We start from the raw sequence: 23,594 nt of genomic DNA on the forward strand, positions 1-23,594 counted from the left end.
AAGAACATTATGATAAAAAATTAAAAGAGAGGGACCAGGAGGTGGCGCACCTGGCTAAGCACTCACATCATAGTGCTCAAAGACCTGGGTTTGAGCCCCTGGTCTGGAGCCCCTGGTCCCTGCCTGCAGGGGGAAAGATCCACCAGTGGTGAAGCAGGGCTGCAGGTATCTGTCTCTTGCCCAATCTCCCCCCTCTCTCAATTTCTCTCTGTCTCTATCTAATAATAAATAAATAAATAAATAAAAATAAATAAGAGACATCAAACTCAGTCTTAGACATCCATGTTCTGGAGATAAAAGTTTTCTTCTTGTCCTTTAATCTGAAGCTTGTGACAAGCATGTGAATTTGTAATCATGTAAGATGGCTCAGTACAGCCTACAAAAGTATGTTTGCTTAAGCATCTAATTCAAAACATTATTTCGCTAAAATCTTTGCCAAAAACAATAGTGCATACAAGTCATGACAAGAAAAGAAAAAATTGAAAAGAATTAATGATAGAATTAATTCTTTGAGGCAAGAATAAATAGTACATGAGAAGATGGAAGTTGTATTTGAAATAGTAAGCAGGTTCCTAGAGTCCAAAAGTGTTTATACCATATAAACAAATCTGATAAGAAAATTATTTATTTAGTTTTCTTCCATATGTATGTTTAAAAACTTTGAATTTAAAATATAAGTTACAGTCATATGGCAAAATGAGCAAACACAGCAGATTCCACCTTGCTTTTCACATGTAAGCTAGGAGAATAGATGTTACCAAGAAACTGCCACTTGAACCTCTGGGGAAAAAATATTGTTTATTGATGTTTGTTTCAGAGTTTTATAGGTGGCCATGCTCCTGTGGCTCATTTATCAAAACAGAACTAGCTTTTGGCATAACCTAATACACTGGCCAGATGACTTGGCATGGCCCACTGAGCCACACTACTCTTGGCAGACTATGGACTCGAGAGTGAGAGGAAGACGGTAATTTTGAAACCTGAATCTACCATTCTCTCAGGTTTTGCTGACATCTTATTAAATCTGCTTTTCTCAACCAATCCTTATCTCTTGGTTTATTGGCTTGGTATTTTCAGTAGTGATGACTTTGAATAGTGGATTCAGTAATGATACACAAAATTATTGGGGTGGGAAAAATAAAACAAAATGCTTTATTGAATAAAAAGAGAGAGAGAGAAGATCTATGTGCTTCTTTGTCAACAGGCTCAACAGACTGGGAAATAATTAAGCTAGAAGTATTATGGGTATGAGGTTGGACTCAGAATACAGATGTGTGTAGCCTCCTATAGTGAAAAGTTTTATATTATAGTAATCCTGTTTCCATTTTGGACATTCTAACCAATATAGAATGTGTTAGATAAAATATGAGGATTTTGTTCAAGATAAAATACCCATTGCCCCTTTCTTTCACTTTTTTCCTTTCTTTTCTTTTTACTTTAATAGTTTTATGATGTTTCATATGGAGGCTATTTTTTGTCAATTAATGTTGGTTCCAGTTTTTTAATTTGTTCATATCTGCTATGGTACTTATTATACTAACCCTTCTACAAGGTGGAGTGGGGCTGATGATAATAGTTCAGTTGTGTCCTCAAGATAAAATGTTAGTGGAAAAACAGATATTCTTTTTTAAAATTTTATTTATTAGTACTTTATAAATCAAAACCAATATCAAGCAATTTACCAGGAAGAGAGGTACCACTAATTAACAAATAATAAAAGAGCAAAATCTGTAATGAAAAGTTCTAAAATCTTCCTAGAAATTTAGATCCCACATGGATACAGGACTAGACCAATAAACAAGAAAAAACTGAAAGGTCTTTATATCACAGATCTGACTGCCTTGAACATTTGTGGAAGTAGAAAGGCAGAAAGTGATAATTATCTATTTACTGAATAGAGACAGAAATCAAGAGGGAAGTGGGGGTGAGTGGGTTGAGAGAAATACAGAGATACCTAAAGCAGTGCTTCACCACTTAAGCTTCCCACCTGCAGATGACGACTGGGGCCTTGAACTTGGGTCTACTCTGTCCTTCTCTATTATTAATTCTCTTATTTCTTTGTTGATTTGCTGCTTAGTTGACCTAATTGTGAGAGTGGGGTGTTGAGGTCACCTACTATTAGTGTATTACTATTGATGTATTTTTATTGTTCTTTCAGTAGGTGTTTGATGTATTGAGATGGGCCCTCATTGGATGCATAGGTGTTAATAACTGTTAAATCTTCTTGGCTGATTGATCCTCTGATCATTATGTAATGGCCTTGCCTATCTTTTATTACTTTATTTAATTTAAAGCCTATTGTGTCAGAGATTAGAATGCCTGTTCCTGCCCTTATTTTGTAGTCCTCTGCCCTATAAGATAGTTTTCCATCCTTTGTGTTTGTCTTGTTGGGTCAGGTGGGGTTCTTGCCAGCAGCATATGTTTGGGTTTTGTTTTCTCATCCATCCTCCTACTATGTGCCTAGGTCAGTTCCCAAAGTAATCCTAGTCTTATTTTGTATTCTCAGGTGTTCCTATTTGCTGTTCTTAGTTGATCAGGAAGAGCAAAATGCAGTTACTGCTGCTTCATAGCCATGCTTCTGGAAGTCCTCATTTTAATTTTTTATGGTGGACAGGCCTCATCATTAATTGATTTTGTATTGATTTTAGTGTATAATATTAGGTAATGGCACAGTTTCATTTTTTTGGATGTACACGTCAGTTTTCCCAGCATCATCTGTTGAAGTGGCTTTCTTAATCTTATTAAATGGTGCTGTCTTCTTGTAATATATTTGATGTCTATTTGTATGGGCTTATTCCTTTTCTGTTTATATTCTACTCTACTAATGCAAGTGTCTACTTTTGTTCAAAAGTCACATTGTTTTGTTTACTATAAAGTCCAGGAGAGTGATGCCTATTTTTTTTTTATATATCTTTCATTATTACTATTTTTGTTTATGGTCATTTAGGATACCACACAAATTTGGGGATTAATTGTTCATTCCTTGAAGAATATCATTGGGATTTTGGATTGCATTTAGTCTATAAATTGCTTTACATTATATGGATATATAAACATTTTTTACTTCTAATCTAAGCCCTTCCCTCTGACTCATTCTTGTGTACAAAACTGCCACCGATTTATGCATATTGATTTTGTATCCTCTAATTTCTTTCTCTTAGTGAATTTGTCAAGGGACTAATTCATTTTACTTTTTTTTGTTTTAAATTTAACTTTAATGAGAAAGCTATGAAAAAAAAGACACAACTAGAAACACCAGAGTACTTTTCAGCTCTGGCTTGTTGTAGTGCTTGGAACTAAACCTGAGAGTCTAAGGCAAGAAAGCCTTTTGCATAACCAGTGTGCTGTCTCCCTAGCCCTATATTATTTATTCTTTTGAAGAAACATTTATGGCTTCATTTACAATATATATTGTCTTTTATGTTTTATTTCTGTTCTTATTTTTATTATTTTACTCCTGATGTTTAGGTCTACTTGCTTTTTTTTTAAATTCCTTCATATGTGATGATAGCTTGTTTATCTGATATGTTTCTTCTTTATTAATGTGGGTCTGTAATGTGAGAAGAATTGGCCTACATTTTCCTCCTGTTTTTCAATGGAGCTCTTTGTACTTTTATTGCTGATTTTGGTGAGTACTTTGCATATTTTGATTATCATCCCTCTTTCAGTTATGTGGCATATAAAGATCTCTGTCCAACTCTATGCTGTGTCTCTGTTGTGGTAGTGATTCCTTTTTGATATGAAGCCTTTCAGTTTGATGTAGTTCCATTTGTTTTCTTCGTTTGTTTTGTTCTGTTTTACTTGCAATTGGATCTGAATTAGTAAAGATGTTTCTAAAACTTATATGGATGTGAGTTCTGCCAATATTTTCCTCTAGCTATGTGACGGTTTCTGTCCAATATCTATGCCTCTGATCCATTTTGAAGAAACATAAAAAAATTTCTGAAATTTCCTGTGAATTCAGTTTCTTCGCTGATATTTTTTATTTTTATGTTTACAGTCCCTCCTTATTTTACATTTCCCTATTCCCTTTCTTCTAAAGATACTGTGTCTTCTTATGAAAACAGTTGTGTATTGCAAATTTTGTTTTGAAATGTTATGCAGGATTTATCAGTAATCAATTATGATCTACCTGGATGTTCTCAATTATATTAGAAAATGTTATCTATTTTATCTAGTTATTAAGATTTTTTTCAGAAATTTTCCTTACTCTTTTCTACTTGAAAAAATTATCATTAAAATGAATTTCTTAATCAAATTCAGACTGTTGTAAGTACAGTCTCATTCACCAGAATATTTTGAGAGTAAGTTGATGACATGATGCTCCCCACATAGAAGAATATTTGTTTTTCTATATACTAACAATTAGACTATCAGCCTTAGGAAACTATAGCTGATTTTTATAGCAATGTATTCCACAAAGTCAGTTCATATTTTTCCAATAGCTCATGGTTGCTTTAAAGAGCAAACGGAGCTTTCCATAATACGTATTGCATTTAATTGTACTACTTTTGTCTTTCTTTGAAACTGTCTCCCCTTAATTCTTTTGACAATTTTGAGCATTTCAAGTCAGTAATTTGTAGAATTTTATTCATTTTGAGCTTGATGTTTCCATGTAATTAGATTGAGGTGTTAGTCATTGATGGAGACATGAGTGAAATTATGTTGCATTTTCTCATTGCATGTTTCAAAAGGAGAGGCTTTATTTTAATTTGTTTCATCACTAGAATTTGATCAAAGTTATATGTGACAGACTTCAACATTGTAAAACTAATCATTTTCCTTTTGTAATTGATATGATTTTATTGTCAGCAATATTATCATGAAGAATCCACCACTCCTAGTAAGCATGATTTCACTCTTCTTTTTTCTTCCTATTTTGGTTTTGATATATACAGAGCAAATACTGAAGAGGAAAAGTCAGATAGAGAAGGAGGAAAACACCTTCAGCACTACTTCATCCCTTGTGAAGCATGTTTCCCTTTAGGTGGGTACTGTGGACTGAATATATTAATGTATACTTGCACTTACTGTGTGTGCACTCTAACAGGAGCACACCCCCTGGGGGTTATGGAGAATAATCAGTGATGCTAGTGGCTTAGGGGTTAGAAACCAACAAGATAGTGTCAATAAAAGCTGGTATTTTTGCTTTTTTTTATTTTCACTTTTTTTTTTCTGAGTCACAAAAGAGTAACTAAAGAGTGAAACTGATCCAAATCAAGGAAACTGTATCCTAAACAAATGGGTTTGGCATGTGGCAAAACAGACACATTATCCAGTGAGCTATTTTTCCAGCCTAATATTATTTCTTGACAAGTTTGTGATTGATGATTTGACTACCTGGTTTAGTATCTTTTCAACTAAGGTAGATGTTAGAAGCTTTAAAGAAATTTGGTTTCTATTCTGGTGGTGGGAATTATATAGAATTTTACCCCTTTTATCCTACAATCTTGTCAATCATTATGAAATAAAGAGAAGAAAAAAAAAGAAATTTGATTTCTAAAAAATATAAAAGTCTTTACAACTTTACAACCTAATATACACACCAAGATTTTATATTTATTATCCAGGAAGTACTCATGTCTACAAAGCATTTAATACCCTTTATTAAAATGAATCTACAATTTCATTGCACATTTCAGCTTCAAAGAAGTCTTTCCCAGCATTATGAGATACAACAGTTTGTCTTACTTTGATTTTAAACTAATGCCTTATGTTGTTACTGTTTTTTTTGTTTTGTTTTGTTTTGTTTTTTAGATTAACTAGGAAGGAGAGGTGGAGCTGATCTATAAGTGGCTTTTTCAATCTGTCTTTCCATATCTGTTTCTGTCTCTTATACTCTATAAGAAACAAAGGGAAAAATGGCTACTGGGAATGGTGGAATTGTGCAGGCACTGAACCCTAGCAATAATCCTGTGGACAAATTAATTTGTCCATAAATAATAAGTTTCTCCTTAATAGTATTTCTAGGCATAAATCACTGTACTTATAAACATTTTGTCACCATCTTTAAATAATTTAATGTCACTTTTGCATAATTTCTAACATTTTGAATATATTGTAAATGTCTATTCAGTACTACATGTTGTACATTAATAAAAAAAGGGGGGAGAACAAAATTGTACTATGGGTGCATAATAAAGTAAAAGTAGCTAAAATATAACACTGTAATGCAAGCAGAGAGGTAATGCAAGCAGAGTCTCTGTGTGTTGTATGCTTTACATTGGTTTGTTCTAGCTCTCCCCCTGCCAGGAAAATTGGTTTAGTCCTGCTAGTTTCCAGGGCCCGCTGGTCCCCGCCCCAAGGAACCCTGACAGACTTAGAGACTTCATGGCGCCGCCATGTGAGAAGGATGCAGGAGAGTTCTGTTTGGTATTAGTTTGGGTTAGTTTATGAATCGTTGTTCGTGAATAAAGAAATACAGCTTCCTGGCCCAGCCACGTGTCTCTGGTCATCTCTGGTTACCCGCCCATGAAGCCAGCCCGGATAAAACAACATATGGTGCCTACAACGTGGGGCCAGACCTGCGCATCTCTCACATAAGTGAAGACAATTTGACTACCTATGCACCATGGCCTTCTCTTCTGCTTGTGAAGAGATCTCCAAAGGCCTCTGCCCTTTATTCGCGAGATGGTTTCGTTGTTTCTGGAACATTTATCTCTGGACCACTCTGTGGTTTCCGCCCAATGCCAGCTCGCAGGAGCCCAAGGCCAGCCCTCAGGAGCCAGCTTTCTGCCGCGTGGCGTGGGGCATTGGGTGTCAGCTCCCTCCACGCTGCTCGGCCACTGGGAGCAGGGCAGCAGACATGGCAGGGCCATGGGGCAGGGCCATGGCAGTCTATCCTGGCCGCCACCCCGGGGCATCTCAGCCCGTGCCTTCTGCACGGCTGGCCCACCCGCCCTCGTGCTATGAAGTCGGGACAGATCCCAGACCACCCCCCCAGAGACCTTGGGCTCCCTGCTGAAACTGGGCCCCCTGGCAGAGATCTCCAGCTTGGGTCTGAAGGCAGACAAGCTAGAACACGCAGAGATTCATCCAGAGATTGCAACCTACAATTCCTAGAAGTGGAGCTGCGTGGGAAGCTACCTCCGGATGGTGACCCCCCCCCAACAACTAAGACAGTACAGATCTAAATTCGTGTTTAAAATGACATGTCTTCATAACAAAAAAGTTTCTCTCCTTGTGTATTAATGACCATGTTTATGTGTGTGTTTAAAGTTTGGTAACATTAACTTTAAGGTTAAAAGTGTAACTTTAAGGCTAAATTCTTACCAGGCAAAGTTAAATGAAAAGGTTTTCAACGTAATTCTCATAAAGATAAAATTAACTTACATTTAAAGTCTGAGCTAAAAATTAGTTAACAATCAATATATTTTAACTAAGTTGGTCTAAACAAGACCTGCGCACACTTAGGGTGTGTCTCCATCTTGAATGGGTGTAACAAAAGGTTAAAAAGACGTTGTTATGTAAAAGTCTCAAATTCCTTCTCAATTAGAAGTGTTAGATTGTGCTATAGTTATGCTAATAACAAGTTTTGTTTCATAGTAAGTAAATTACAGCTGTCAATTTCTCTACAAAAAAGTTGGTCTAAACAAAACCTGTGCACACCTACGGTGTGCCTCCATCTTAAATGGGTGTAACAAAAGGTTAAATAGACTTGTTGATATGTAAAAGTCTCGATTACCTTCCCTATTAGAAATGGTAAATTACACAATGGCTATACTAATGATACTCATGCCTGAGGTTTTCTTTCCTTGATTCTCATGTTTACCTTTTCACATTCTATTGTTTAAACTTTAACCAAACTTAAAATCATTCTAAAAAAGACTTCTAATTGTAATAGTTATCACTTGTGATAAACTTCTAACCTGCTACAAGTTTGTTTCATAGTAAGTAAATTGCAGCTGTCAAGTTCTCTACAGAAAAGCAGAATTCCAGCAGCTGACCTTCCTCATACAATGTTCCACCCCCTGGCATTCTTCCGTGGACATTTGCTTTGGACTGGCATTTCTATTGGACTCAACTGGTACACCTCTTGGACACTTTGCAGCTTCCCCTTATGCTGCTGGGTTTCTCAAAGACTGACTGCAGCCATGCCTTGGGACTCTAGGCCCTTTCCCGCCCCCATGCTATAAAATGCCCGTCAAGGCAAGTATGCCCCCCAGAGGCAGGAAATGTTTTTTCTTAAGCTGATAAAGTTTTGCCCACAGAGGCAAAAAATGGCCCCCTCAGGCCTTCCCTTGGCAGCACACTGGTTCTTGTTACTTGCTTACATGTTTCTCCATGTTTTTGCCAGTTTTTTTGAAAATGCCTGTACGATATAGGTTTCTGTTCACCCCACACCCTTGATACTATAGTCATTTAGTTAAAAAGAAAAGGAGGGATTGTTGTATGCTTTACATTGGTTTGGTCTAGCTCTCCCCCTGCTAGGAAAATTGGTTTAGTCCTGCTCGTTTCGGGGGCCCGCTGGTCCCTGCCCCAAGGAACCCCAACAGAGTTCCAGAGTTAGTTCTTGGCGCCGCCATGTGAGAAGGATGCAGGAGAGTTCTGTTTGGTATTAGTTTGGGTTATGAATCATTGTTCGTGAATAAAGAAATACAGCTTCCCGGCCCAGCCGCGTGTCTCTGGTCGTCTCTGTTACCCGCCCGTGAAGCCAGCCCGGATAAAACATCTGTGTCACCATTTTCCATGATGAAAGCTTCAGAATCTGATAGTACTAGAGTATTGTTAGGGAACTGGTAACTACTTGGACTGGGGAGATAAACAAGTAGGTCACTAAGTGAGGACTAGTGATAGTGAGAGATAATGCAGAATTTGATTAAAGAGTATAGAGGCAAATCTGCACTTGGACCATGCATGCATATCTCATACTTTCCACTGTACTAATAGATATCTATAACATTTTATTGAGCATTTGTATTACAGTTAACATTTTTCTTTTCTCCTTTTTCTTCTCAAATTACTTGAGTTTGCAATGTGTTCGTGGATGCAAATAGAAAAAGGTTAATTTCATAATCTGGTCAGGTGGTCTTTTTAAATTATAGATTTTGTTTTTTAATTTTTAACTTTATTTTATTTGATAAACAGAAAGAAATTGAAAGGGGAGGTAGAAAGGGGGAGAGATGCAGAGAGACACAGCACTGCTTTACCACTTATAAAGCTTTCCCTCCTGCAGGTTTGAAATCAAGCTACCTTATAAAGTTGCTATAAGGACTAACTTGGAGGATTTGATGGGCATACAAAGTCAATGAAATAGTGAAGTGGACTTTTTAAAAAAAACAATCAATAAATGTATTTATCACCACTCATTTTCAAAGGAAAATATATCCACTAAAAAGCTAACAGTCAATGAACTAGGGCAACTTTAGAATTATATACATATTTTTTTAAATCATTGTCTGAATTTCAAAATCACTCAGACTAATTTCTGCTGAAATAAGTACATCATGTGATAGAGCTATACATCAGAGCTATCTCATTAATAGCTCTGTAAATATGAAGGCTCATGGGGATCTTTGTTGTTCTCCCCAACATGGCAATGCTCTTTCGTGGCACACCCTGGTTTTGGGTCAGTCCCACAATTAAACATTTTTAGCTGCTCCTGGTTGCTGTATCATCTAACCTTGTCTTGAAATACTGAATTAAATGCTTTTTTTTCAACTCTAAATTGTAAATCTATATTAGAGAAATCAACATTTTTGCTTTCAGTTAGCACACAAGCCAAAAGTTACAAAAACAAAGAGATTATTCATCTTTTAATGAAAGATAAAACAATATAAACATACACAAATTTCCAGAGAAAGAGATAATCTTTAATACATTAGGAATAAAAGGTGTTCTTATTTAAATATGGTATAAAAATAAATGCAAGGAACATTAACCTAGAATGTACAGACAATAGACAAAGACATGAGATTGTTTACAACTGTGAATACATTGATGAAATGAAACTTTCTGTGCTAATTTACTGTTTAATAAATGTGAACCATACTTATAGATATATACGTTTTTCTTTTACAATTCTTCCAGTTTGTAACTGAATTTTAAGTGAACTGTGTGTCTAGCAAAAGCTGAAAGAGAGAAAGAGAGAGAGAGAGAGAAAGAGAGAGAGAAGGTGTGCAAAAGGGAAATAAAGAAGTTTACTTCACTTGCTTAAAAGGAAAAGACAAATTTCCAGCTTAGTACAAGGGGGAAATAAGCAGACAACATTTTGAAATGGAGGCATTGAAATGGTGGAGTTCCACGCAGATGGCAATGCCTTAATGTACACAAAGTAAGAACAATTCAGGTCCTTTGCTCATGCAACATCTTGGTCTAGTGTCCTCTGTTCCAGGTAACAACAAAGATCTACACAGTATATGCAAAGATGCCAGTCTGCTTCCATGCTACAAGATGATCCTTTTAGTAAGACTGAACAAGGCTTGTTAACCTCTTTGACGTGAGAGACTTCCCCTGAGAAAAAGAAACAAAACAAGGAGGGAAATAAAACAGCACAGTCATTGAAAACCTGCTCTCAAGTAGTGTGTCTACTGTATTGATTTTTGTGCAATGGTCCAAATGGAAGTCTTTAGGTATTATCTTCATTTAAACTTTATGAACCAATCCCACCCTCCCTTTACCAACACATCAAACAGAATAATACTCCCTTCTTCTATCCTCCCAGCACTCCCACTGCAAACAGACTGATGAGTTCACAGCACAGATCAGCAAATCATCAAACATGTCTATAAACATTCCACTGAGGTGTAGCGATGATGCAACACCTAGGCTAGCAACTGGTTTTATAAACACATTATGAAAAATCCTAGTAAGCTGCTCTGAAAAATAACAATGTGACTGCATTCTTGTCAATTGCTGGAATTTGTGTTGCTTTTATAAACACATATGCAGAGGGCATAATTTGATTAATGCAATTTTGCGGGTGTGATTGATTCCATCAAGATTATTATCAAGAATATCCTGCTATTATTTATACTAAAGACTAGGTGCCAATAGTGTCTAAATGTAAAGATTGATTTATTCTTTAAATCAAACTGTAGACATCTTTTCTCACTTGATTTCCTCCAACCCCAACATCAGAAAAGAGCTCTGTAATTTAATTCTGCGTATTGGGTTACTACCTACAATACATATTCATTTTCCTAAAATTTTGAATATCAACATTATCTTGTTAATTACACACATTCTAAAAGAGATGAGAAAAATTTAATGTCTGATCAAAATAACAGATTCCAATTGGGTGGTTTCTGTTTCATCTTTCATTTTATATGTTCTAATATAAAATAGGTGGTACAAAGTAAATGCAAATTGTAGCTCCCAGGGGATAAAATATAATAGAAAATAATTTATTGAGGAATTATTTTTGTAATAAGTCAGTCACAGCAATAGCCTTGTCTTGATTCACTACTTAGTATAGATAATATACCTAATACAGAGATGGTATAGTATAGAGAAAGAAATAATCTCTTATGGCCATATTTTGGCCAAAGATCAATATGCTTAAGATATTATTTTCTCTTAAGAAAGTTAATTAATTAGGGCTAATTATTTGCCCAGAATCTTTATTTACACCCTGTACAGTTATTGAGAAATATCATTTTGCTGACATTAACATCAGTAGTGAAAAATAAGCACTTTGTTCTTTTAACTGAATAAACTCAGCTTTCAGAGCCAGTTGGTAGCACACCTGGTTAAGTGCACACATTATAGTGTGCAAGGATGAAAGTTCAAGCCCTTGGGCCCCCCTGCAGGGGGAAACCTTCATGAATAGTGAAGTAGTGCTGCATGTGACTCTCTGTCTCTCTCCTTCTCTGCTTCCCCCTCCTCTTTCAATTTATCTCTGTCTCTATCCAATAATAAATAATTAAATAATAAAACTCAGTTTTCACAAACCTTAACTTTCAAATGACAAGTGATAGAGAGGACATGGAGTAAAAGGCAGTCTACTACACTGTTGGTGGGAGTGAAAACTGGTATACACTCTGTGAAAAACAGTACAGAGATTCCTTACACAAATAAAAATAAAAGTGCCTTATGATCCAGAAATATCTCTCCCAGGCATGTATCCAAAGGATATAATAACATTAATTTAATGTGATATATGCTACTCCATGTCCATAGCTGCATTATTGACAATTGCCGAGGAGTGGAAGCAACCTATGTCACTGATGTGTTATTGGATAAAGAAGTTGTGGGATACATATTCAAATGAATACCACTCTGAAAGTAAAGAACATGATGTATATTTTGAGACAAAATGAATGGAAGTGGAGGTGATGGTGTTAAGTGAATAAAGACAATTGAAACACAGTAACTTAAAAAAAGTAGCCAAATGTGGTGATGGGTGCCATGTAAAACTATATTCCTATAGTCTTACAATCCTGTAAGCTATTACTAACTTACCAATCCATTAAAAACTATAAAGTAAGTTTTGTCAGTGGAAAATAAAAACACCTAAGCTCCTAGCAACTGATGGTAAAAGATGTCAAAGCTTAGCAAAGGTCAACTCCAACTTGGCTAAGTTTTAGCCACTTTTCAGAAGGAAGAAAAATACAAAGAAAAAGCAGTTTGTTAACACAACACCCTACTTTATATTGTATATCCTTATATACAAAATATACCCTTCTGCCACTACTTTATTGCTTGTTTCCTCATCCATAAAATGAGGACAATAGTAGAACGTATGTTAAGAGTTTGTATTGAAGAATAAAACAAATACATTTCTTAAAATGATTCTTGAAACATTATGTACTTAATTTAAATTGGGAATTGTTTGTTGTCATTATTCCAATTCTCCTCATTAGGCCATCCAGGGCCAAAATCACTGTTCAGATTCTGTGAATGGAAGAAAATTAAATCTGACATTATAATGCTTTTTTACCCCAACTTGGAGCAGTAAGTCAATCAAATAATGCTGACATTGTATACTCGAAGACTACACTAGTCCCTTTATCACTGTCTTTTCTTGCTAGAAAGATAGATATTTGTTTATATGTATTCTAAGATGAGCTTAAGTATTAACTTCTTTATATATATTTATTCTAAGATGAACTTAAGTATTAACTTGTGTGGTATTATTCATGGAATGGAAGTAGTTATAGGTTGAAATATGATAGTGTTTTTTTACATAGTAAAAGATCATATAATATAATATAAAATTATTTATTTAAAAAATTTTTAAATTTCTTTATTGGGGTATTAATGGTTTACAGTTGAAAGTAAAATACAATAGTCTGTATATGCATAACATTTCCCAGTTTTCCACATAACAATTCAACCCCCACTAGGTCCTTCTCTGCCATCATGTTCCAGGACCTGAACCCTCTCCCTACCCCCCCAAAACCCTATTTATTTTAAAATTAAGGATCACTGTGAATATGTTCATACCAGAAGAGATAATTATATTTAAATAGGCATTTGAAACTCAAACAAAATTATTGTTCCTTTACAGTCAGTTTAAAACATATTAAGTGCTTGAGCTGTGGATAGCTTCATTAAATTGAAGGTGGGGTATAAAGCTGGTTTGATAGGCTATTGTCCCTGGGTAATAAAAAACACAGGCTTACAGTAAACATAAGAATTGGTAACAATAAAAAAATGAACAAAAACAAAAAAAGCTATATGTATACATCTTAACTATAGTTGCACTAAAATATTCTTTTGTCTGACATGGAGCAAATATGTGATAAAGATTTGGTTCATGTGGTAAGATAATTTCATGGCAAATGTGGACTCAGTCAACAGTAACAAGAACTTAAAGTACTCCATTCTGGAGGCAAAGTGAATAACAAGGATGCTCCATGAGTCATCTATTTAGGCTGTTGGAAAAGTCATCCCATATTTTTCTGTGTTTTTCTAAGCAAAAATACATCATGACTTTTATTACTTTTATGACAGCCCAATAGATTTGAAATTCTAGATCACTGGAATATATCTGTGAACCCTGAGAAAATTCTTACTAGAATTTTACTTAGTGGAAAGAAAAAGAGCAGATGTCATACTAGGTCACATAAAGTGTCCATTGGAGGGACTGGGTGGAGGCACGCCCAGTAGAGTTCACATGTTAACAATGTTCAAGGACCTGGGTTCAAGTTCCAGTTCGCACTTGCAGAGGGGAAGCTTATAAAAGGTGAAGAAGCAGTGCTGCATGTATTTCTTTCTCACCCCCTCTTGATTACTCAAAGCCTTGGTTATATCAGAGCAGTACTCTGGTAAATGCTATTGAAAAGTTTGCCTTAGGCATAGGTAACATGAAAGAGTAGTTTCCTACTGGGAGCTATTTACTCAACAACCTCAGAGCATTTTTTTAGGAACTCTCAAGGCTGCATGGGATTCTGCGACCATAGCTCACTAAAAATAGAACATGAGGTGCAACTCAAAAACTAATAGTATCGGGAGTCGGGCTGTAGCGCAGCGGGTTAAGCGCAGGTGGCACAAAGCACAAGGACCGGCATAAGGATCCCGGTTCCAACCCCGGCTCCCCACTTGCAGGGGAGTCGCTTCACAGTCGGTGAAGCAGGTCTGCAGGTGTCTACTTCTCTCCTCCTCTCTGTCTTCTCCATTTCTCTCTGTCCTATCCAATAATGACGACAACAATAATAACTACAACAATAAAACAACAAGGGCAACAAAAGGGAATAAATAAATAAAATAAATATTAAAAAACAACTAATAGTATCACTAAGGAAACAAAAATATATTGTACAAACTAAGAAAAACTACATAATTTCATATATTTCACACTGATGTATATACATTATTTTCCAGGGAAACTATAAGTTCTTTCTCAGACAAGTAACCACCACAGTTTCAATACAAAAAGAAGGATAGTTATACATGCCAGCAACAAAATGATAAATGAGACAGGTTTCAAGTCTAGAATGGAAGAGAATAAAGAAGAGTTCATCTTTAACCATACCTAATATAATGTATCCTAGTGGTAATATCTATGGTAATAAAGCCCAATGAGCAGTTATAAATTACATGTACTTAAGGTGCTCTACGGTTTTATGAGCATAATTTGTGTTAATTTTTCTATCACCTAATGTAACAAAATCTGCAGCACTTATACAGAAAAGATTCACAAATCCTTCTTCAGGTAAATTCACAAGGTTTTCAGATAACGTTGAAACTATATCTCTCATTTTTCTTAACTGTCTACATATCATAACGGATGTTAGTGTGCAGCAGATGCTCCTTTTAATTATGAGATATTTGTGTAAGTCCAAGATATGAGGAGTTCCATGAAAGTCTTGCTATATTGTAATTTCACTAGCTTATGCAGACATTCTGAGTACTCTATAGTTTATCTCTATGTGACTGAGGTAGAAATTCATATAAATAGAAGTGGAGGCAAGTACATACTGCCTTTTTAATAACACAAAAGTAAATATACAACTTTTCAAATAGTCAAAACTTAATATAAGTCAAACAATCTAGTTGACTAGTAAATAGAATATAAAAATAATAAAACTGTAGCATATGAGTTGGTACTATATCACTAGGTCAAGTTTTAAATTGCTATTATTTATGCTGTGTAAACTCAGACTTACAAATTTTATTTTTTTAAGTGCAATTGCTCCAGGATACTTTCCAGCAGATGTTATCTATAAAGTTACATAACAAAATCTACAGCACTCACAATAATAAGTAGATTTGATACTGTGTTACCAATTATTGGCTTTGCTCTATAGAAAGGCTAAGACTGTGTTTTCCAAACCTGAAATCATTCTTATTTACAAGGTTACAGTTATTAGAAAGGGAAGTCTCAATGAATGATTTTATAGTATGGTGAGTAGAGAAAATTTTGTATTCAATTTAACAAATTAAAATCATTTAACTAGATTATAACCCACAGTCTCTTAAATAATGGTTAAGACTCTCAGAAAGTTATTATAATTCTATCTATGCAGAGGACCAACAGGTTGGCAAGACCAGCCATTAATGTGTATACACACACGAGGTATTTGGATTATGATATCTGATCCTTGCCTTCCACACTAAGTTACTTTCTTTTTTTCTTCATCTAGTGGATATTCTTGAATTAGGGAAAAAGTAAAGAAAAATAGATGAATGAACATTCTTTTATATTGCATTTAGCCAAAAAATTTAACTTCACGTATGTATTCCGAGTGAGTGTGTATGTGTGTGTGTACAATAATTTATGGGCTAAAGAACTGCAAATAGACTTTGTTAGCTGATTGCAGCTAGCACGCTTTATTACAATTTTCTCAAACTCTTTTTGCTATAGTCTTCAGAACATACAGTAAATGCCAAGTGCACTAGCCAGAGTATACCAGAGTGGAGGAGGTGGGAGGATAGGAGATCAAGAATTTCATCCTTTCTTCTTGTGATAAGGTAATTTGTTTTGTTCTGAAGGATGTTAGTTGAATTCCTGGAAGTTCAGTGTTAACATTCTCTAATTTTTGTTTCTACCTGTTTAGTTCAGACTCACTGATTTAACTTCTACTTCTCACACACTCAGGAAAGGAGGTGGATAATACAGTAAGTACTTAATCCATACATTTTGGTCATAGGTGTGGATGACTAGCCCTCTTCTGTTTTTTTCCATTAATTCCAAATCTTAAAGTTTATATGTCAGATAGAAACTATAAGTTAATGGTTGGAGAAATTGTGTCACATTTGAAAATGGTGCTGCATGGAAAAAATAACTATTATAATTGTGGAGATTTATGAACTTTGCCAAAAATGAAGTAAAGACAACCTAATAAGAATGATATTGAAAGTATGACAGCTATTGAAACACCTTTAGTAACTTTTCTGATGGCTAAGAGAATAAAGTAATAAAGAGCTAAACCATAGGAATGAGCTTTCTTGACACAAAAAGTTAAGGAAAAGTATTCCACAAACATGAGTTATTTTTATCCCTCCAGTGCTAGACAAAATGAAAAGAAAATTAGTATCAATAGAGTGATAGATATAAAGTTTTAAAATTGTTGCTTCCAGTCCTGGCTCTAACATTCAACAAATGAGTATTATTGACAAAGTGACTTAACTTCACTATTCACCAATTTATTCATCTGTGAAAGGTTGATAACATCTGCTTGACCACTTCCCCAAAATTATTGTATATATGAACAAAACAGTAAATAATATAAAAAAGCAAAACAGTAATAATAAAATGAGATCGTTGGAGAATTTTTAGAGTGCTGCTGGCAGCATATTATGATTATTCTCTTAAGTTCCAGCAAGATGTTGTTAATGTCTTTAACCAATAGATGTCCTAATGATGTTTGGAGGAGCTAAAAGAAAAAAAGAACCCACAAAAACAAGCAAATGAAACAACATTTTTGAATAGCATGAAATGAAACAGTGATGGCATTTTTATAAGCTAGCTTATAAAAATAACTACTATGTGCATAATTATAGTGGACAAATTTAAAATATTGTATATAGATGAAAAACTATTCATAGTATGGAACATGTAAATAAATATCAATGAATAACACTATTTGGGAAAAACTTAGATTACAGAGCAAGTTTGCATCAAGTAACAGGGTTGATTTATCTTTTCCATATGGGAGAAGAAAAGTGATCTGTGAAAAGGGAAGGAATAAGGAAATCAAATCAATTTGGGGTCAGTGTCAGATCCTTAAGTAATTATTTTACTCAGCAAATAACATACTTTCTTTGGCACTTCAGTTCTCTCACCTTAAAAATAGTTAAAACACAGGTAGAAGAGGATAGACACCTGTTTGGCTGCTTCATTGCTCCTGAAGCTTCTCTAAGTGGGTCCAGGGACTTTAACCTGGGTTCTTGGGCACTTTAATGTATGCACTCAACCAGGTGCACCACCATCTTCCCACCCTTCCCCTAAAAAACTCACTTTAAGTATAGAAAGTCATCAATGAGACTGACAACTAAAAGATGCTGGGGTGGCGGGGAGGGTTCAGGTCCTGGATCATGATGGCAGAGGAGGACCTAGTGGGTATTGAATTGTTATGTGGAAAACTGGGAAATGTTATGCATGTACAAACTATTGTATTTTACTATAAACCATTAATCCCCCAATAAATACATTTTAAAAATAGTCAAAGTGATTGTCATAATACCTAACTTGTAGGATCCAGGTAAACTACATTAGATAAGGTAAAATGACTAGGGTAGAGATAGGCATATGGATTGTCTTCAAAGAAACACTGTACATTATTATTATTATTATATTATTATCTCACTTTTTCCCCTTCTTTCAGAGTCCATATAACTTTTGGGCTACATTTTCCCATTCCATCTTGCACAGAAATAATAGAAGGCACCCGTATATACCAGAGTGATCTGAGATCACAAATGAGATTCCTATTTTTTTGTCATCTCTGGAGTGTCACTGCTCTAGGATGACTTTTGCAGATATAAAGACAGAGAGAATGAGGGGAAAACACCACAGCACTAAAGCTTCTTCCAATGCTGTGGTGGTTCAGGCTCAAAACTGGTAGCAGACAAGGCAAAGCAGGTACAGTTAGGGAGCTACATGCTGGTCTAAAAACACTTATTTAAACTCCATCTTTTCTTCATTGTGTCTATCTAATTATAATATTGCCATTCTTTACCTTGTGTTACACTTTGAATTTCTAAAAGATCCTATAAAATTCATGATAACATTACTTAGGGCACGTAACATAACTGTTGGTTCTAAAATTAACTATAACATGGAAGAATACTGAAGCAAGGAGAAATGAGAAAAGATAGTTTAGGGGGCTGGGTAGTGGCACACCTGGTTTAGGACATAAATTATGTGCAAGGACTGGTGGGTTCAAGTCCCTGCTCCCCACCAGTAAGGAGGACCCTTCACAAGCAATGAAGTAGGTCTGAAGGTGGCTATCTTTCTTCCATTCCTTCTCATTCTCTCTTTCTCCTACTCTCCTTTCAATTACTTTCTATCCTGTCAAATAGAAATTTAAAAAAACAAAAGGAAAAATTGGTCTTCAAGAGTGGTGTATTAGTAATGCTGGCACCTATCCCCAGAAATAGCACTGGTGGTAATTATAAATACATAAATAGTAATTTAGAGAGCAACCACTATAATATTCAATAATTAATATAGTTAATATGGCATATTAAGTTGTAGTTTTTTATATAAATGATTTTCAGAATTGATCCCATGTAACCTATTGAGGAATTCAGAGTATATTTCTATTTTCCTTACTCCATTTTCTTTTCTTAAATTTTTATTATCTTTATAGAAGAGAGATAGCCAGAAATCAACAGGGTAGAGGGAAATAGAAAGAGAGAGACAACAACACCTGAAGCCCTGCTTCACCACTCACAAAGCTTTCCCCCTGCAGGTGGGGACTGGGGGCTTGAACCTAGGTGCTTGCACATTGTAACATATTTGCTCAGCCAGGTGCACTAACAACCAGCTCCACTAATTCAATTTTCTTTAGAGTAATATAAAAATAAAATCTTCAGTAAAATATTATGCTTAGAGGCTGGAGGAATAGCTTTCCACTTGGGGTATATACCTTGCCAAGTGTTTTGTCCAAGTTTGACTTCCAGAACCAAATGTGAGTATTACAGCAGTGGAGGAAGCTCTGGTGTATGGATTGTCTCTACCCACATGTATGTGAAAAAGAATACTGTGAAGTCCCTGGTCATAAAAAAAAAAAAATCCTGGATGGAAAAAGATAATGCGTTTGATGTCTGATGTCATCTAAATTTTGTTGCCAAATTGTATGTGTGTATCTGTATAAAAATCATATGACTTCTGTTACTCTAGTAATTACAGGCTTTTTTATATTTTCCTTTAAAAAATAGTTACCTTTCTTGGTCTAATGAACTTCTACTTATCCAGCTAAATGTAAATGCTTGGATTTATCACATTATTTATAGAACCTCCCTCCCCAACTTAACATCAAGTAGAAATAGTTTTTTTTTTCTATTTTAAAAATTTCACCAGTGGATCTTTCTATTTCACATCATGACATTTTGTTTATGTTTTTATGCATTATGTCATTAGAATCTATGCCAATTGCAATTAAGGTCTATACTATCTACATGTTCCCAAGACACAATGTGATGTCTGTGATACAGCAGACATTTGACTGAAAATGTAGATGATTGACACTTCTGTCTCTCATTGTTTACCAATACTTCTCTAAAGGTTGGTGTGTGTGTGTGTGTGTGTGTGTGTGTGTGTGTGTGTGTGTGTGTGCGTGCTATTTTATGAGTTGGGGAAGTATTAGAGACTTAGAGATGGTTTTGGAGGAAATAAATCACATTTTGTTTTCCCTTTTTATCTTTAAGTTGTACTATTATTTAAAATTATATCACAAAGTTTTCATTCTAATTTCAAGAATGATATTCTGTTGGAATTGTATTAAGGGATGAATTTGCAAATGTTTTCAGCACAGAACACTGAGCAATAACCTATTGTCAGTTTCTTCAACCAAGTTTTGGAGCATTTCTTTAGCATTATCTTTATCTTTCCATGAAGACCTACGAATGATACGTCTAATAACACATTTAAGATTAAAGATTCCAACAGTCAGCTAAAATTTTGTAAATTTTATAGTGTGATTAACTCCTGGAGTCATTCATTTTCCAGCCCATTCATTTGTGCAATCACATTGAATGTTCAAAGTATATACTGTTTTTCTAAGACTTTCAATATTTTGTACAGTCACAATTGAAAATCCAAAAGAAAGACTAAATCTAGAAGGAATTAAAAAAACAAATTCTGGAAGAAACTAAACATAAAAATTCTATCTTTGTTGAATCTAATTTACTTACATTTTCAACACACAAAAATCCACTTAACTGACCATCACAGCAAAAGCCACAACACACACATACATACATACACACACACATAGCAGTAGCAGCATGAAACGAACCACACAACTCAAAAGACAATGCAGAGGACAAACTTGAGTATAAACCAAGATTTTTCTACCTCTTTTCATAACAGGTTAGTGCTGGCCCTCAGTGTTGGTGTACAGTTTTTATGGCATGGGAAAATAGGGATGTTCCTGCCCTATAAAAATAAATGTGTTGAAGGCTTTAGTTTGAGCTTACACAATGTCAGAAACTTCCAAAGGCACTGGCACAATATATTAAAAAATTACACAAATGAATATATCACCAAAACACATGGTAAGATACTAAAACACTGGTAGGAAAAATACTGTGTCTCAGGTAATTTATGCAACAATTTTCAACAACTTTTTGAAAAATAAAGTACAGGAAGAACATGCTAGTGGGTACATGGTGGTTGATAATCTTGTTCACCCACCATTCATACCAGTTTTTGGCTTTAAATAGGTCAGTAGGTCATTTTCTTCCTGCAGAAGTAGAAAATGCAGGACCCTTATTGTTCTTAATCTTTTAAGTCTTAGGAAGAACTATTGCTAATAGCATAGAAATACATGCAGTATTTTTAATAAAGAGATACCTAGTAAACTATAAATTATGATTTTTCTATTATATATATTATACACTTTAAAAACCTTAGTTTAAAAATATATAAAAATTTTTTATATATGACATATTTATTTACCCAGATATGACCAGAACAGAAGGGTAATTAGAAAGTCTGAAGTTCTGAACTGGGAGGAGAGGAGAAGCAATAGCTTTGCTGTTAAAGCAGATGCAAGGTGAGCAGTGGGACTAATAATTAGGAAAAATTATTGGATGCAAAGTTCTTGATTTCCTAAAAAAAATTAAACTTACCACATTGTGTGCAAATTTTTCAAAAGATGTTCTGCGATCCATTGAGTGTGCCGACTTAACATGTGTGAAATGGAGTGGGGTAAAGGGAAATAGACAATACAAAAAAAAGGAAAAAGAAAAAAAAAAAGAAAGAAAAAAAAAAGAAGGCAGGGAAAACAGAGCAGAAAAAGACAGATGATAAAATGATGCAGTACTAAATTCATGTTCTAAATTACAGAGCCACGGAAGGTCCAAGAACTGCCAAGGAACGCTTCTTATACCAGGATATGGGTGCTGTTCATTTATGTTTATTTTTAGCAACACAAGTCTCACTTGTGCAAACAAAATTGGTGCTATTTGAAGCAAAATCAAATTATACTAAATGAAAAAAATATATAAAAGCATTACTTTGACACTAGCAATTACCAAATATTTGAAAATATAATTATCTTCAGAATTCTCTGATAATTACCTACCAAGGTTGTATTTCTTTTGATAGCATCATTTTTTTTTACAGAGAAGTTAGCATCATCATTAAATCTCTAGAAAATTTTCTACCCAACATAACCTTTTGAAAGGATAGAAATTTCATTCTGCACTGTTCAATGTCTAAGACATCCATTAGCACTTGAAATTTGACTGAAGTTGTATGAAATCTTACTAAATTTAAACATACCCATGTGACTATCAATTGATTCCTTGAAGAGTGAAACACAGTATCTATTTTAGTTGCAAAAACTGCAAAAAAAATCCCACTAACCTAAACAGTAATCATGACTTAGAGAAAGTAACACTTGCATTTCAGAATCTCAATAAATCATGGATTTTTTATATTCAAAAATAATGAATGGTGTTTATGTTTATATCCTGATTTTATACTCTGCATTATTGATTAGAAAAATATTAGCAACCATGAGATATTATAAACTGATATTAGCTGGGTAATAAGCTATACTGCAACTCTACCAAAATGGTGTGTGGCATCCATTCTAGGGATGATAAACGCCAAATGAGAATATTCAGGAAAAAAAAGCTTTACTACATCTTAGAAACATAATCAAAACTACTAGTCAAATTTTTGTTGCCAGTTGGTAGGTTATAACATGTAATCTATGCTTATTGGACAAAGAACACCTTCAATCTTTTAGTGTTAATTTGCTTTCCATTCTATATTTTTAACTTCTTTAAACTAAGTATAAAGAAGGCTAACATAAAAATAGCCTATATAGGGAAAAAAAAACCCTTGTAAAGCATGAACATTTGAAAATAAAAAAACAAGCAAACAAAAAGAAAGTAAGCAATCAACAAACAGAAACAAAATCAAGTTAAATGGCCCTTATAAAGTCCAAGTGTGTGAAGGAAGGTTTAGAGTATATTCACTTACCATTTGTCCAACACATTTGGCCCAGCAGAGGTAATGACCTCAAGTAATTATTAAATGATTGTAGGTCAAATGTTCATGGAAAACAAATACCTTTCTCTTTGCCTGAAGAAGCTCCTGATAGGCACTAGATCTTATAAAACGTGGATATGAATCACTTTTCATCAGTTTGTAAATGTGCTCCTAAAAAGAAAGAATGATTTAGGTGTTTATTTACTAGTTCTCAGGAAAACAAACAAAATAGGAATAACATAAATTACATTCAGTTCTTTCAAGATTTTAGAAATATGATAAACAGAATTCAAGAAGTGAATTTCTATAAAGAACATTAATATGCTAGCCTTAAAAATTACTACAGGCCAGGGAGTCGGGCGGTAGCTCAGTGGGATAAGCGCACATGGTGCAGAGCGCAAGGACAGGCATAAGGATCCCTGTTTGAGACTCCGGCTCCCCATCTACAGGGGAGTCGCTTCACAGGTGGTGAAGCAGGTCTGCAGGTGTCTATCTTTCTCTCTCCCTCTCTGTCTTCCTCTCCTCTCTCCATTTCTCT

At 34.8% G+C, this 23,594-nt stretch overlaps 1 protein-coding gene across 4 annotated transcripts in view; it reads right to left on the reverse strand.

Annotated features, from left to right (window-relative positions):
- Positions 1-9,740: 9,740 nt before the first annotated feature.
- The window catches only part of RGS7 (regulator of G protein signaling 7), a 522,282-nt gene continuing 508,428 nt past the window's right edge, over positions 9,741-23,594 (reverse strand). For 3 of the 4 annotated variants that reach the window (XM_060192035.1, XM_060192037.1, XM_060192036.1), the window contains 3 exons: positions 23,138-23,227; positions 20,909-20,989; positions 9,807-10,452 (listed from right to left, as the gene is read on the reverse strand). In XM_060192035.1, coding sequence (XP_060048018.1) covers positions 20,915-20,989; positions 23,138-23,227 — 165 coding nt within the window. In that variant the 3' untranslated portion in view covers positions 9,807-10,452; positions 20,909-20,914. Of the gene's footprint in view, positions 10,453-20,908; positions 20,990-23,137; positions 23,228-23,594 lie in introns of all 4 variants that reach the window. The other variant, XM_007532564.3, reaches the window with a different exon arrangement.

This window comes from Erinaceus europaeus, chromosome 6 (assembly GCF_950295315.1).
Source record: "Erinaceus europaeus chromosome 6, mEriEur2.1, whole genome shotgun sequence".
NCBI classification, from domain to species: domain Eukaryota; kingdom Metazoa; phylum Chordata; class Mammalia; order Eulipotyphla; family Erinaceidae; genus Erinaceus; species Erinaceus europaeus.